The 17,566-nt window shown below is 39.1% G+C and overlaps 1 protein-coding gene across 1 annotated transcript in view; it reads left to right on the plus strand.

The window, feature by feature from the left end:
• LOC104956027 (potassium voltage-gated channel subfamily KQT member 1-like) overlaps nucleotides 1-17,031 on the plus strand; it is a gene marked incomplete at its 3' end in the record, with an annotated part of 26,592 nt that extends 9,561 nt beyond the window's left edge. The window contains exons 3-11 of the mRNA XM_010783459.1: nucleotides 4,562-4,688; nucleotides 5,159-5,237; nucleotides 6,151-6,247; nucleotides 10,410-10,550; nucleotides 13,659-13,769; nucleotides 14,412-14,507; nucleotides 14,669-14,785; nucleotides 16,615-16,722; nucleotides 16,850-17,031. Of these exons, the coding sequence (XP_010781761.1) occupies nucleotides 4,562-4,688; nucleotides 5,159-5,237; nucleotides 6,151-6,247; nucleotides 10,410-10,550; nucleotides 13,659-13,769; nucleotides 14,412-14,507; nucleotides 14,669-14,785; nucleotides 16,615-16,722; nucleotides 16,850-17,031 (1,058 nt within the window). The remainder of the gene's footprint in view (nucleotides 1-4,561; nucleotides 4,689-5,158; nucleotides 5,238-6,150; nucleotides 6,248-10,409; nucleotides 10,551-13,658; nucleotides 13,770-14,411; nucleotides 14,508-14,668; nucleotides 14,786-16,614; nucleotides 16,723-16,849) is intronic.
• Nucleotides 17,032-17,566: the final 535 nt, after the last annotated feature.

Consider the following 17,566-nt stretch of genomic DNA (forward strand, 5'->3'; position numbering starts at 1 on the left):
AAAGTTTTAATTATTTTATTGAACAATTATTTATTTAATTGAAGAACGAAAACAAGGAATGTTGAGTTAAACATTACTCATCTGTGCATGTGATGGAGGAATGCACAGTGCCTGTAGGGGTGTGGTCTTAATAGCCATGCAGTAAGCAGTGTGCTATGGCACGGATATTCAAGTGTACTTGAATGGCATTGGTTTGTTTTAGTCAAGATTATGATAAAATACTTTCCCCAACTATATTTAAGTTCCCTATGAAGAGCCAACCTTCAATTTTGAAAATTCCCACTTTATTCCCATAAATTCCTGTTTATTCCCGTTTTTTTCGTTAATTCCCGTTTCCATCTTTGAAAATTCCCGGAATTTTGCAACCCTACCGGGGGCACATATTTATCTATGAAAGACATCAAAAAGTGCATTTTGCATGATAGGTCCTCTTTAAATCGACATTTTGGTGCATAACAAACTTCTCATTTAACCAATGAAGGTCATGACAGAAGGTTTAACTGTCAAGTTTCACACCCTGTTTCTGTAGCGATGCTACAGAAGGTAGCAGTGCACCAATATATGGGCCCCAGGTATCATGATAAATAAATAAAAAATCATCCGCTTTATGGATATTTTACGGGGTAGCATACATCCAAAGATTGCCTCAAGGATTTGCGAGAATGTTTTAAGGCAATACACGAATGTATACAATTGCTGTGTGTGCAGGAAATGTTTTAGTGTGCTGTATCTTTAATGATCCTGATCACTGGTCCATGAACGACAGATACAAGCAGAGTGATTGAGATGTGAAAGAATCTAATCTCCATCTTATCTACATGTTGCATTGTTTACACTGTAGATGAAGCCTGCAGCCTTGTCTCCTGATCTGGTCTTTCACCATCTGCTCTGCACTTCTGTCTCTGTCTGTTGGCTGGCGTCTGCAAACAGACCTGACTATCATCTTCTGATAGTTTTGTTCCTGTTCCATGTCAAACAGCGAAGTCAAAAAAAAGAGGATGCTTGTAAAAAAATGCAGCTAAAAGACATCGACAACGCTTTTTGAAATAAAACACATGTTGGATAACCTTGTTACTATAAAAGTTTGTATATTTTCAATGGCATCACTATGATATTGGGGCTGTTGCTGAAACAACAAATAACAAACAGTTTATTTTGTTTGAAAAGCAATTTCAAAGGTTTGACTCTCCTAACCGCTGCCTCACAAAAAAACCATTTAGGGACACTTTATTTGTAACTGCATCGGCTTCCCGCTCTGCAAACATTTTCAGGGCATCCCGCTGGCCTAAGAGGGCGAAGGTTCTTCTTTCAAAGTCAATAGTAAATGGGATCAACTTAACCCTGAGAAACTAGCTGCTGTGCAAAGGAACTGTTTGTGATGAGTGAGTCACTCAGGCTCAAACAAAAGAAAACCCCACGAAAGGATAAAAAGGACTGAGATTTTCTTTGAGGCGGCCTGGAGCATGCCACATGTGACAAGTTCACCTTGGCCCGATGATAATGGGATAAAATGGTCATGGTGTTTCATGAGCCGGCATATAATCTGAAATCCTACAGGTTCATTGGATTCACAGATTCAAGCTCTAGTCAGACCTATAATCATGAGGAAAAGTGAACAGAATATTTGTAAATAAATACCTCAATATCATGAAATATGCATCTTATGGCAAATGTGTTTCCGTCTTAAGTTTACCCTGGAGATATTTAATCTTATTATTATTCTCTTCGACAGAGATTATGAATAATTAATATTTGCCACGCTACTAAACCAACCAAAATCTCAAACACTCATCTCTTTCCATCCTCAATCCCAAAGGGGTTGTTTTTGTACTTTTTGCTTTCTAGTTAAGATATTTACCCTGACCCCGCCACTCTTTCATTCTCTCCTCCCCACACCACGAAAGCATCTTCTTTGTGTTGTTTCTTTTTTCCTTCACACTCAAGGTCAACTACTCTGTTCTTTACTTGGAGATGCAGTGTTTGCTGAAAGTGTTTGTAGTAGTGTGTTTGGCCAGATGCTTGGCAGCTAGCCCAAAGGATCCACGTTCCCAAAAGGGCTTGTTTGTTGTTTGGATCCAAAAATGAGTGTACGTTTTAAAAAGTAAAGCTACACTTTATTTATTTATGGTTTTAGTTGATGGGACATAACCAACAGCTATCCAATGCAAATATCAAAGCGCTTATTCCCTAGAACGGCTTTCGCAAAACTAATAGATTACAATAGTGAATTTGGAAGGCATGCGGAGAGATACGTGACTTCAAATGAGTTTATTTGAAAAAGGAGAATGGACGGGAGGGTTGGGGAGAGTGGGATGAAGGGGGACAAGATTGAAGAGAGGGATGAAATGAAGGTCGAGCAAGAGGGGATGAACCGAGAGTGAAATGTTAATCCATGATGGGTTTATGTCAAAAGATGTTGTGGATGGAATGAGACTCGGGAATGACCAGATGAGGCATCCGATCTATGTTGTCCCCCTTGTGGTTCCTTTAACACGTGGAAAAGGTGAGGAAGTAGAGAGGGGGGATTTGATGGGTGAAGGATGTGAGAACCAATTATTGGAAAGAATAGAGGGGTGAGGTTTAGGTAGATGGATGCTATTCAGTATTGGTTTCTGTTCTTTCATTTTCACATTTCTAACCAGGTGTCATAAAGCTGTTAACCACCCAGATTGAATTTAACCCCACAAAATGGTGTTTGTTTAAATTGTTGGATTTAACCCCACAAAATTATTATCAGTAGTCAGGCTTAGAGAATAACGGATTGCAGGTAACAGAATGACATATTCAGGATACAGAAATAGGTAACTATTACAACCTTACAGTTACATAAAAAAACCAAGTTATCAGTTTACTGTTAAATGTGTAAAAGGTGGGGATTACTAGCACGATTACAATGTTCCAATACTTTTTATATTAAAGAACCACATGAGATGAGTCTGAAACGAGTCTCGAGTGAGACCACAGATAATCTTCCAGGTAATCATCGAGGTCTCTAGTTCAAAGAATGCTTTTACTGACTGAACTTTTCGCCATCATTTTGTGTTCAATCGGACTCTGAATCTGTCACTGCAGGGTTTTAAAATACATAATGTGCAGGCATTACATGAGCCTTGACCCCTACTGTAGACATATTAAAAGTATTTTGCTACACCCAGTCATTTCATGCTAGGGCCAATAGTACAGCCGTTATTAGCTGAATGTGGATGAAGGCAGCAAATAGCCTTGGCTTCACAATGCATTTGAAATTTGAAAAGTAATCAGGTTACATTATGTTTATTGTGATACTTAAGTTAGGTTACTGATTCATTTTTTACAGGTCCTTTATAATTGGAATGTAGCAGACAATTCAAATGTTAAGCCACCATCTGGTGCTAAAGTTGTGTTATAGAGGGATCCAGCAGGTAAATGGACCATGGAGTAGACTTCTCTTTCCAAGGACACAATGAAGTGCTCACAGCCACTCTCTTGATTCTCCTCTACGCCTGTTCCTACTACCTTCCTGTTTGTTAATGTGTTGCTTCCTCGGATAGACAACTTGTTTTTCAACCTTGAAGTAGAAATCCTCAGGGAAGAAGTTACGGAATACAATATCGTAGATATTTGCTGCCAAGAACACATTTTAACATATTATTTATCCAATTTATGTTTAACAAGACGTGCCATTTTTGTATTCACTGCCATTTAAATCTCTGGCTGCCATGAATACAAATGCATCCAATAATTCCAAGCTGGAAACATCTCCTGCAGCACAGCATGCCACATCTTGTGCCTGATTCCCCCCAGGCTGTTCCTCCTATAATTCACTGCAAAATCATCAAGTCACCATTAAATATCTATGAAAGAGCATTGAGTCACTTTCAGACAGCTTCATTTCCAAATACAAGTCAATGATTTAGAGACGGTATTAGCATTCTCTTTCACACCAGTTCATTAATTTCTACGTGTTGATGTAATTGTGTGCTGTACTGTAATAGATTTGATCAAATCCATTAGTCCTCAATGAGCACTGAAAGAACCTTACAGTACATGGAATTGAAATGGCGCAGCTTTAATTGAGAAGCTTTGATTGAATAATCTTCATGTTAAGCATTGGGCACCTGCTGTTTGGGCTAATTTCAGTTAGTGTTATGTGAATTATAATAACAAAGAGAAAATAGAATTATACAGAATTATCCAAAGTTTTTATTACAGAATCACTTTTTCCATCGACAAGATCCAGCTTCATGTAGCAGCTGAAATGGAGAATAAATCAACGTATTAACAGAAATGAAAGAGAGACAGATGATGCAGCTGCTGATTGAGAATCAATAATCCTTAATGAATTACTGTGACAGCTTTAATGAGAGAAGCTGCACTTAACAGAAAAATAGGAAGTTTAGAGAACAGTTGTGCAACCGTCGCATCTCCAATTAAACAATATCTGTTTTTGAAGCACTTTTCTGATGTCTGAGCAGCTGTTTAGGTGTTTTTGCACTCAGTAGCCTGCAACAACACCCCATTCGTTTTTCCACCTGTCCTTCTCCCTCATAGGTCTGTTCTGTTTCCCTAATTTCCCCAACAGGAGATTGTCCTTGTGGTGTTCTTTGGTGTGGAGTATTTTGTCCGCCTCTGGTCAGCAGGCTGCCGCAGTAAATATGTTGGCATCTGCGGCCGACTACGCTTTGCCAGGAAGCCGATATCTATTATAGGTGTGAACACAACCCCCATACACACTCATATCTATGCACTTGCACAAAAACACATATCGCTCCCTACCCACACACAGTATTTAAACAATATCTACATCCTGAGCCTCTTCCCAAAATGAGATGTCTCAGACAAATTCAGCGTGAAATTAAAACTGTCACTGCAATTATTTTTCTACCTTCAGTTTTTTATTCTTAAAATTGGAATCTCCAGGTGATATTTTTTTTAAATAAGCAGCAATAAGTATTAGCATTAATATTATTGGTAACCCCTTTGACTTCAATTAATTTACAGAATAATTTTTTTAAAAGAAAAACAAAGATAACTTCTTAATAGAGTACTTCCCATCCACTTTCTTTTACAACATTACAGATGACAATGCTTGCTTTTGATATGTTGAATTTCTGAATAATGAAAGTCTGCTCTCTTGTGCCTTTTTGTACTTACAGCCTCTTATTCTCTATCTTTATAGATCTGATTGTAGTTGCTGCCTCGATTATTGTGCTGTCGGTGGGCTCCAAAGGCCAGGTTTTTGCCACCTCAGCTGTAAGGTAAGATACATTGTATACGGCCAAACGTATGTAGGCACTTTCATTTTACTTCTAGTGCGGGGGTTGTTTTTCAGTGTTGGAGTTAGGCCCCTTGGTTCAAATTTAAGAACTGGAAAAGCACTCTGAGGGCAACCTCCGCAAAGGCCATACGGGATATTCCTTCTCCTCAGATGGCCCCATTTCGGATCGTTCTTCAGACATTGCTGTGTTCATGTACTGTAGGCGTATTTGACTGTATTTCTCAAAGTATTTCCAGTATTTAAATGACAGCAGAGAGCAAAGGAAATGGACCTAGTGAGCCATCAGTTGTTTTAGAACATTTTTGGAAACATTTCGACTTTCATATTTTCCCAGTCGGTGATGTATTATTCCAATTTCTCCAACATCAATGTTAACAGCAGAAATACTTTAAGATTGTGACAAAAATCCTTTCGACAAATCGCGCCGAACGCATAACCTCCTTAGTGGTGTTGAATATCTTGACAATACACCATACAAGGTTATTTGAGACAGTTGTGTCCTTCTAACATTGTTGTTACAGTTTGGGAAAGGCCATTTTCCTTTTCAACATCACAATGCTCCACTGCACAACACCAGGTCACATAAAGAGAAGTTGTTTCCAGTTACCTGAGGAAGGATATGCCTGAGCTCCACAGCACCCTGACCTTAACCCATCTAACACCTTGGGATGAATTGGCCTATGGTGACATCATGAAAGATCAAATCCTGCCACGAGGCTTCATGAGGAAAGCTGTTACAGGAGCAGAATTATGCCCATGGCTGTGGAATGATCACATACAGCCATACACATTTGGGAATCCACATATGTTTGCCATGATAATGTGTGTGTACAAACATACGTCAATTGGCCTGAATACGAGATCAGCATTTAAACAATTGTGTCCTTTTTCAGAGGGATTCGCTTCCTGCAGATCCTGCGAATGCTTCACGTGGATCGGCAGGGAGGAACCTGGCGTCTGCTCGGCTCTGTCGTCTTTATCCATCGCCAGGTACGCATTGCAGATTACAAATCACTTTACATTTCCAGGTCCAAAGCATTCAAGGATTTTAGTTGTTAAAAGTAAGCTGGAGGCTTTCCGTCAGGAGATTTATAGCCTCTTCTCGTCATGTATTATGACGCTCAATTGTTCCTTTCTGTACTCTGGATTACAGCGAAAATTAATATTCAGCAGAGGCAGAAGAAAAGAGCCACTGTGCAGAGGGTTACGGCCATAATCTCCTCTGCTGGAGAGGACTGTAGCCCCTTCAGAATCATTGAGCTGAGAGATAGAGGTGTCTGTGATTATCCCCAGGGGCCACTGAGGTTGTCTTAGATGTCTGTGTAAAAACAGAGAGTGATGAAGGTGAGAGTCGGGGGTGTTGCTCATCCACTGCCACCTGCAGAGATGCTCGTATTGGCCTGTGCTTATGGACATATTGCTCCTGGCTGAGGATGGTCATCAGCAGTCATTGACCTCAGCAGTGAGACATTCGGGCCCTTTCCAATAAGAAATCACTTTGCAGGAAGTAGCACCTGCTGCTATTAAGTGAACTTCAGATTCAGGATATAAAAGGTGAACTCTGCACATTTTGTGTTGTTGCCGTAACCGTGAAACATCTATCACCATGAATAATAATAGATCACGATTGCTTGTTAAGCTTTTAATATGATTAGTTTCCCTGCAAATGCACTACATCCCACTGGCAATCACCATGTGCAATAAAACAGATGCTGCACTCTTTATTAGATGATTTAAAGCAGCACATGGGTACAAGTCATCAAATACATTTATAAAGAGACATAAGTCATGGTTACTTTTATGTTGCTTTTATTTCATCCACCATGAAAAGGTTTTCAATGAAAATACTTTTGGCTTGTGACCCTCAAAAAAAACCAAAAGGATGTCTGGCACTTCACAGGTTTAGGCTTTGGTTGTGTGCACGCATTTGTGCAGGAGGTTCTTTCTTCTTGATTTAGTTCTTTTCATATTGCTTTATTTGAATGACTTCCTAGAAGCCTTAAGGAGGTGACATCTAATATATCAGAGCTAACTTGAAAAAGTCTGAAATATATAGCAGACGTACATTTTTCTTTTACTATTCCATGAATTATCTTGTGAACCCCTGAGATTTATTGAGCACTGGGTTGAGAGAACCTGTGATTTAGGCTACGTACATGACCGAAATAATATTAGCAAGGCGGAATTTAAATTCATATGATGTTTCTCTCCTTTATTCATCACCTCTACCTCCCATGCATTCAAGGTAGTGGAGGATAAGATGTCGGCACTGGTGAGGACAAATTGAGCTTTTAAGTGGCTGGAGACCACTTCAGATTAGCAGGTTTGAGATTAAATTGAATATGGCGCATCTATCACAGAAATGTACAAATGGAGGCAGAGGGAGATGGTAAGTGTGTGATTAACATTTGGATAGTCCATTTTATAATAAATCCTGATTGGAAGGTGTTTTAACTGTGGTGCGTTCATTTTCATTTTTGTCACCTTGGACTACTTATTTTGACAATTAAATATGTATATGTTAAACCCATAACAACTCTTTTCACCCTACTGTGCACTACTTCTGAAATGTGTTCCTTTGTGACGTTCTGGCTATTAAATCCACAGGAGACCTGAATATTTCTCTTACCCACGCACATGAAACTGCATCGCTTCCACAGTATGTCAACAGCTAAAGTTTGAGAGTCAACAGAGTGTCAGTCACTTCCATCAGTATGAATTCTTTGTTTGATTACAGCCTTTAAATCCACATTGAGTAGTGCTTATGGCTTGTAAACACAATTTGCACAGTTGCTCCCCGTTTTGTCGCTGGCAGATTATGTGTCAGCCGGGTCGCAGCGGCAGCAACACATCTATTTAACCTCATGTAGTGACTCAAATAGGTTGTACCTGAACTTTTATGTTGCAAGCAGTGATGTTATTGAAAGATGTTTCATGCTCAACTATTCACAGTCAAAGGTTTGATGACTCAAAAGTTCAAAATGTTCAAAAAGATGAGCTGCCAAATGAGGAAATACAGACTAAAATGCAACGTAAGAAAAAAACCATAAGGACTCTTGGGTAGGGTAATGTAGGAATGTATATTAATTTTGTTTTGAGAAATACCAACATAGCCAATCCCTGGGTTCTTTTTGTATAATCTACTGCTACTCCCCTGGTGCTCTGGGAGTGACAGTTTTGGGCTGATATACACTTGTGAATTTGACTGATCAGGAATTCAGTCTGATTTAGTAAAGTGAATGTTCTGCCACTCCCTGGTTAAACACATGTTTAAATTATGTTATAGGTAAGTACGGACAGAACATTCACTTAAAGAGCTCTTTCACAAAGCACTATTCAAATTACAGTCAGACAGGATGAGAGCCAACACCAATTAGACCTCCTGTAAACACAGACCGCTCTTTATTGAATCTGCAATAAGCTGCTTCATAATTATTTTAAATATGATGGAATAGATCAGCTGTCTGGACTTCCAAATTAATTTTAAATGAGTTAGTGCCCATCTGAATTCAATCAACACCCATCCAGTGATTATGAGTGAACATACTTTTAGTTTTATCTTGGCTGCCCTTTTGGTTCCTGCATGAAGCAGAATAATATGCAGGATGTGTGTTACTTTAGTTATACTTTTACATCAACTGTAAAATGAGGATGTACCTCATGATGTTTTGTTAATTTGGTTTAACATTTCGTTTTGAGATCATAAGTCTTTGTTTTTGTCATATTTATCAAATGTTATCCCTTTTATAATTTTTAAGCTAAGGTCATGTGTCACAAAGTTGTAGTTAAGACCCAAAAATAAGCATTTTAAACAAACGTCCCCTGATTGCTTTCAAATTTAATTTCATTCAATTGATTTTGGGCTTAAAGAACTAAAATAAGGATGATTGTATCATAACGTGTGCAGCTTTACAGAGAGCCGGTCTGGTCTGCTGTTGTGTATTTACACAGTACATCCAGGCATGAAACATGTTCTAATTTACATGCTAATTTTAAACAAACCCAGTTCACCAATTAAGGCTCCTGGGGGAATGGAACATATGCTCTTTAAAATATAGTCCAATTATAAAGGCAGTCAACAACAACAAAAGACAGCTCTATAATTCAAGCCTTGGTGGTAGTGTGGGGATAGACTATATTGTGTTCAATAGCTTTTATACTATGAACCAAATAGATTCAGCAGGCATGGAACATTTAAAATTGATCAGACCTGACTGTTATATGTGTGTAGCAATCGTTAAATGCAGGCTTTGGCATGGAAATCACATCAAAAAATCCCATGAAAATGCCAAAATCAACAATGAATTGATCCTATTAACAAGTGTTAACCGGGTAGCAAAAAGCCGAATGCAACTTTATTTCAATGTGCAATCAAGCTCTGATGTTTTCAAATGCTTAAAAACATATCACTGAGCCACACCTGTGCACTGTGTAATATGTTACTTTATTTCACCAAAATGTACTTTGAGGAAACTCCACATGCACCTGACGGTGACACTTAATAGCAAAATGAATGTATATTAATCTGTACGAAAAGTAGTTTTAAAAAGAAATATATTGCAGTATTTATTTCCATTTGAGCAACTTTTGCAAACAATTATTAAGCCCAGCTGTTTTGGGAATGTTCAGAGCTGTCTGAAAGGATGTTAAGTAGCAGCAAATGGGCTTGGGGCTGAGAGCCACAGAATTGAGAAATAGATTCTCACATTGTTGGTTTTAATTTGATTGATGGACTAGTCTACAACACATTTTATTTGGGCAGCCCTGCAGTGCATAATGACAGCAAACAATGAATCCTTTAGGAAGAAAACATTTTCACCAAAAAAGTAGCCACTGTGCTTAAAGTGTGGATCCCCTTTTAGTTTGCCATCAAGGCAACAGGGACTGCAGACGTGTCAGAAAAATATTTCAATCATCATATTTACAACACATTGACATGAATATTCACACCCATATGTCCGATTAAAAGCAAACACTAGCCCCTAGGCAGAAGTTAAGTGATATAACAGACACATTTTGGACATAATGAAGGGTTTGCGAGAAAGTATATATATACTATATAGATTGACATAATCATACAATCTCATTGTGTTATTTGACATGATCCCTTTGGCTTATTGATTTTGAAATATGTCGTGCGTATGTATTTCAGGAGCTGATCACTACCTTATACATTGGCTTTCTGAGCCTGATCTTCTCCTCGTACTTTGTCTACCTGGCAGAGAAAGATGCAGTCGACAGCAGTGGCTCCATAGAGTTTGGAAACTATGCCGATGCCCTGTGGTGGGGAGTGGTAAGAATATCTGTTTGTGTGTGTTTTGTTCACCTCTGATTTTGTACACATCTGACATATAACGGATATGAAACGTTTTGATTGACAGCGTCTTCATTGCAGAATGATGAATTCCTTTATTTATCAAAGGAATAGTTTGACATTTTGGTAAGTACAGATGAGATGAAAAGATTGATTCCACTCTCATGTCATGAGATGAATATCAAGCAGTAGCCAGGGGATGGTTAGCTTAGCATAAAGACCAGGAGCTGGGGGGAAAAGCTATCAAAGCTCTATCCAAAGGTTAAAAAGAACCTGCTTACAAGCCTCTTTAAAGCTCACTAATTAACACGTTATGTCTTGTTTATTTTGTATAAAGAAACAGTGTGAAAACAACAACGGTTATATAAGATTACTATGCCTGACTATCATCATATTTTAAATCCACAGAACTATTATCTTTCTTGCATCTAAGTTGACCTTGATCATATCTATGTCCACCATAGATATTTTATTTTCTTAGAACAGTTGTTGGTTCTTCCCAATCTTGCCAAGAGTAAGATTGTGCAGAAAACACATATTTGTTTCAAACAGTATTTGGGAAGTGAAAGGTCAAACACAAACTGCTTTATCTGTACTACTGTTGCTACAGTGGGAGTTTTGTTAAGACCCTTGGGCACATCCAGTGGGCTGCTAATACAAACACAAAATAGTGCAGAGAATAGAGGATGGAAATGTATTTTCAGACAATAAGTCACCACCCACTCTGCTTCTTGGAAACTTCAGAGACTCTGATATTTAAAAAAGGCCACACAGAGCAGAGTCAAAAACACTTTTCCATATAAATGAAAGTGTACTGTGTATGCAATATTTACCCATTATATTCCAGGAGTTGTATGAGCTTTGGGTCAACTCTCTCCAACTCGCAGTCATGGAACCTCTCAGTCCAATAATGTGTAAGTGAGAGTCTGAGGGGTAAAAAGGTCAGCATTTTGGAGGGTCAGGGAAAGCTCAGGCCTCATGCAATTCAGATAAGACTCACAGTGGATTGATTTTACAACCAATCTGAACTGTTTGTGTTCACAAATAATTTACATGTCAAACATTCTGGCTACCAACATGACAAAGCATTTTCTCTATAAGCCTGTATTCGTATTGTTTTTAGTTTGTTGCTGTTGAAGCCTTGCTAGCTACTTGGCTCTTTGGCAATGTTGGTTGGTCAGTCAATCTACTTGGATCCACTTTAATCTTGGCTGAAATAAATGTGTAATGGTTTGACATGAAATACATATATTCATGGTGCCTACCAGTGTTGGACAAGTTACTTCCAAAATGTAATATATTACATATTACTTATTACTCTCTTTTGAAAGTAATAAGTTACATTACAATATTACTGTCTCTGAAATGTAATGAGTTACACTACTTTAGTTACTTTTTAGTTACTTTCACCAAAATAACCGCAAAAGAATAGCTAGGTATTTTAAATGCTAAAATATAGTTTAGTGCAGCTCATTATGCATCCAGTGAAGGGCAATGTGGTATAGCATAACAACTGTGTAGGCCCTTAAGGCTACTAACAACTTGTATTACAGGGCTTAGTTGAATACTCGATTCTGATTGTAAATTCTTAACATGTGACACGTTGTTAATACAGCAGTACAGACCGCTGTCAAGGACTATAATGAAGGTTAACATATTGTAAATCAAGGCAAATATTATTTAAACCATGCTCATGGTTTGAAATGGCAAACATTGAAAGGCAAAAGTATTATTAAAACCATGTAGCCTACTACATCATCACCTTGGTCCCATCATATACGCTGGGAAGAGAATATTTACTGTGCTTGAAAACTGGTATCACATCATCATGTGAGGTTGACTTTGTGACCTGGAGAACATTTCAGCTGCAACATCAGCTCGTTGATAATAAGCTTGGGATATGAGATATTTTTGTAGCCATTCGTGGTGAAGGCATCTGTGCTATTGTATGCATTATTTTTGACCCAACATTTCTACAGGCATGTCAGAATATGGTACTATTTTCACATGAATATTCTAGCCATTGTCTATTTTTATACCACAAGCTGCCAAATGACCGCCTTACCCCACTGTACAGGCGGGTAGTTGTTTAGATATACCTGGCACCTGCGGGCCGCAGAGGGGCGGCGTAGTTTCGGGCGACGAAGACTGCTGCTCCGGGGCCGGCGAGTCAGGCGGGAGTAAGCTAGTGTCCACAACGGAGGGTAACGTGATGTCCGCATCTGACCTGTTGCTACTGTCTGCAGTAGATGCAGTGTTGCTGGCATTTAGTGATGGTTGCTTTAACCATTTTCGTATAAATGATTATCCACAGATCAGATGTGTGTCACTGCTGTGGAAGCACTTTGGAAATGATGCACGCGCAGCGGAGCAGGTCACGCGCACCTGACACAATTTGTTGTTAGTATTTTTCGCTACGTTCTCTTTTTTGAATGGTTGCATAACGTTCAACTTCCCCGAAGATCTCGACGCGAAGCCTGAAGGGTAAACACCAGGTTTACTAATCTACCCGCACAATTTGTCCGGTGTCGGAATGTCTCGCTATGTTAGTACATTCTTAAAAAACAAAACACCATTTAATTTCGGGTTAAAATGTGTTGTAACTGCGTTACTGAGCATTGTAACGGGTAATATATTACCCAAATTTCATTAGTAATGCGTTACATTACTTCGTTACAGCAAAAAGTAATGTATTACTGTAACTCCGTTACTTTTGTAACGCGTTACACCCAACACTGGTGCCTACTGACTTTAGTAATCATCTGATTATTTACCTGTGACACATCAGCATTCAAGCATTGTCATTGTCACTATGTTAGCATGCTGAAGTTAGCATTTGCCTCATAGCATCCCCCTGACATTTAATTTAAAGTCAAGGCTCAAATTCTCATTTTGGGGAAAAAAACTCACAGATTTGTGGCTGCTCCAAAACTAATTCAAAATGTGACAGATAACTACAGGTGTTGATACTTTTCTTCTACTATCTATAAACCAAAATGTTGTGTGTTGGAACATTCTTTACAGAAAATATGTGTTTTTATAGAATGAAAGTACCTGTATGAGTTCCTGTGTTGTTGTTTTTCAAAGGTGACAGTGACTACCATTGGGTACGGAGACAAAGTGCCACAAACCTGGATTGGAAAGACCATTGCATCCTGTTTCTCAGTTTTTGCCATTTCTTTCTTTGCTCTGCCTGCAGTAAGTGAAACGAGAAATTGTTGAACCAGGGTGTCTGCTACTCCATCAGATGAATCCCTACTGAACTAAACGTGTAATTAGTTTAGTCTTTTATATGTAAATGAAGAAAACACTGTCTGCTAGTTTGCATTTGATTACAAATATTTTCAGTTTACTGTTAATTTCTGAGTGAGGGTAACCCCCTTGCACCACCCACTGTATTGTATAAGCTTAAATAGTTACGGTTCTAACATCTAAAATACCCTTTCCTCAAAAAGCTATTTCTTTGAATGGCAAAGTAGTTTTTGTAGGAAGACAGTGTTAGAAATTAGTTACGCAAAATACCCATCATATTTTTTATAACCAATATATAATATAGTGGATATTTTGGGGCTATTACAACATTTCTTTGCAAAATATTTTGTCGTGAAATTACAATAAATTATCCTAAGAAGTTGAGAAAATACCTAAATGTCTCACATCATCATCCATTTAAACATATTAAATTATAGTAGAGAAATATGTCAGCGTGAAACAGCCCATTATTCCTTAATCTTTGGTTAAATTGAATTTATTTTGGTCTTTTGAATCCTGCTGCTCCCTGTAAGTGAATCGTTAAAAGGGAATTAATGAGCAGGAACTCTGCTGTGCTTTTCTTCACAGGGAATCTTAGGCTCTGGCTTCGCCCTGAAGGTGCAGCAGAAGCAAAGACAAAAACACTTCAACAGACAGATCCCTGCAGCTGCCTGTCTCATTCAGGTATGTGACCAAATAACACAGAAACAGAACAATACAGCCGGGGGAGTGAACCGTCTCTGAGCCCCAGTGATATTATTGAAACAATCCTTTACTATCTTTCTCGCATGGCATGAAATTAGTCCTGTCCAACCAATATATTGCTTTTTTTCATGCCCCTTTAGACATCATGGAGATGTTTTGCAGTGGAGAACTTGGATTCAGCCACATTAAAAATGTTTTTGAAGAAGAGATCCCACATCCCTGCCTCTTCTTTGTCCACCCCCAAGCCCAAGAAATCGGTTTGTAACAATTTTCATAGATTTCATTGCAACTGCTTCTCATGCTCCATTTCCGTCTTAAAGCAAAAATGAATGCAATATGAAGCAACATCCATGCAATACCGTAAAGTCTTAGTAGTGTAGAGGCTATGTTGGACTTCTGTAATGCTAAATTCAGCTGTAACTTTAGCTGTAACTAAATGAAATAAATCACAGTCAAAGGAAAGCAACTCCACTGACTGTCCAATTTTAGACAGACTGAAGGGATTATTGTTAACATTGCATTATTTTATGTAAGTGTACCACAATTGTTGTGGGCGTTTCAAGGATTAACAAACTATTATATATTACTTGAAAGTGAAGTGTCTATACATGACATTCAGAACATTAATGTAGCATCAAAAATATGCTATGTCTCATGGCATTTCGTGTTATAGTCACGAAATGTAATCTATTGATTCGTGTTCACTAACACGATTATCCCCTTTTCTTTATGTCACACAGAACGATTTTAAAAGCAATGTATTTCTACTGGTAATGTGTTTCGTGCCTACAGCACGTCTTTTTCTCCGGTCGGGTCGTGGAAGACCGGAAGCTGTGTGGTTCATAAAAACATGTTCTTACTCAATATCAAGCCACAATTATTGCTTTTATTTTAAATCGTATAATTTCGGCCTTTTGTTGCCGTCTGTGAGGAAAATAAATGGGGCTCAGAGCCTCAGAATACTGAAATCTGTATTTTTTTAATCTTTTTTTCCTTCTAATTTGTTATTCTTTTCCAAATAACACACTGTTATTTACTCACCAATAACACACAATTATCCTTGTTTTTATTTATTGGTTTAATTAAATAATCTCTGGCTTTTTTGGCGTCCGTCAGGAACTGAATTTCAAAATAAAAATAACCGGAAACAGACGTAGGCCTCTAGGAGTTTAGGATGGCCGAAGACACTACACTACCTATAATCTCCTGCTATCATTTAGGACTACGGTCCCCGTGATTAATCTTCAAGCTCTGGGATTGGATGTTGGAGGGGCAGTGCGCCAAGGTTACGCCGAGCATCAAAAAGCTGTTTGAAATGGCGAGAAATCAAGTGTGCAACTCGATTTTGACAGGATAACAACTGGTGACTTCTAGAATTGTGTGAGTAACATTCTGTTTTTAGACTTCTCTGTTTCAGTGTGTGGACAAGTAATTTGACTGAAACCTTAAAACTGAACTAACTGACTGCTAGGGTTAACTTTGGTTTAAAAATGTGTAGAATACTAAGAGCTTTATTGAGTAGGTGTAACTGTATTAAGGGTTAAGCTCATAACTTTATAACTTGGGGTTTAATGTAATTGTAAAACCATTGTGCCACTGAAAACACAATAACAACTCAGGAGGGAGCCAGTCTAGATTTCCTTTTGAGGGCCACCAGCTGCAGAGAGTTAACTAATTAAAGGGGCGTGGCCCCACAGCTGTGAGAACTCAGCAATCAGGTGTCCATTTTAGGTAGCACTTTCCTGGAGCGTCAGACAGACAAAGACTGACAAAGACATTAGAGTCCTGCGGGAGTCTCTGAAGAACCAGTGTAACAGCCTAGTGAGGCCTGTTAACATCACATTTATATTAAAAGATTTGGATTCCCGGCCATACCAATACAGTGAGAAAGACAGCACAATATGTGTAAAATGGTTTATTTATACAAAGTTACTTTAAAAACACTCCTTTGATAAATACTTAAAATAGCGTAAGGTTAAAATAATGTTCAATAAATATAAACCAGTTACTTAAGAATTACAGTTCGAGCAGGGGTTTATAAAATCCTGTCCGCTTGGAACCGAACTCCACTTCCCCTTTTTGCCAGGCGGAAGTGGAGGGTTCAAGTCCCTTCCAGGAAATTCAGTGCCAGGATTTCCACGTTGCCAGCCCGCCGCACTCTGTCCATCAGCCTCTGGTCGCGGAGCCTCAGGAGGCAACAAAAAGGAGATTCAGGGGACAACAATGTAACTTTCGTGACGTAAACCCACAAACCCAAAGGCAGGAGAAATAAACACTTCCCTTAATCTGGAGTTTGTTTGAGCGTCAAATCCGATGGTTAGAGGAGGGTCTGGTCCAGCCGACAGGAAGAGGAACTTCAGGGGACCGTTCTTTGCGAGGAGCAGGAAGGATCCGGTCTGATCTGCGGCGAGGTGAGGAGGAGCAGGAGGGATCCGATCCGGTCCAATTTGCTGCGAGGTGAGGAGGAGCAGGAGGGATCCGATCCGGTCCGATCTGCGGCGAGGTGAGGCAGCAACTGTCAAGAGAAGAATAGCTGCCATCTAGCAGGTAGTCGGCGTATTTATGGGGGAGTGGATTTGGCAACTGGCGAATGAGATTGCTGATTTTCACTGGGTGCCGGTGTGTCAATCAGCAGTGTCTGTGTCTTTGTTGTGACAGTTCGTTGAGGAGGTTAAACAAGATGCAAATAAAAAGAGTTCATCGCTATATAGCGCACAACATTAAAATCACAACACTATATGTAACATGCAACAGTTATATAAAAGGTTTAACCATCTGTCTAACATACTGACTTTATTCACTTTGTGACACCAGCACCTTACCGTGGTAGAGAGGTTTGTGTGCCCTGATGAACCTGGGGGCTGTGTTGTCTGGAACCTTGTGTTCCTGGTAGGCTCTCCCATGGCAAATTGGTCTCAGGCAAGGGGCCAGACTAAGATTGGTTCAAAAGACCTCATTAAAGAAAAAACAAGAAGTGAGGATGCCCGGCCCGGAGGAAGCCCGGGGTCCCCTTCTGGAGCCAGGCCCAGAAGGAGGAC

This window comes from Notothenia coriiceps, unplaced genomic scaffold (assembly GCF_000735185.1).
Source record: "Notothenia coriiceps isolate Sejong01 unplaced genomic scaffold, NC01 NC01_scaffold00025223, whole genome shotgun sequence".
NCBI classification, from domain to species: Eukaryota; Metazoa; Chordata; class Actinopteri; order Perciformes; family Nototheniidae; genus Notothenia; species Notothenia coriiceps.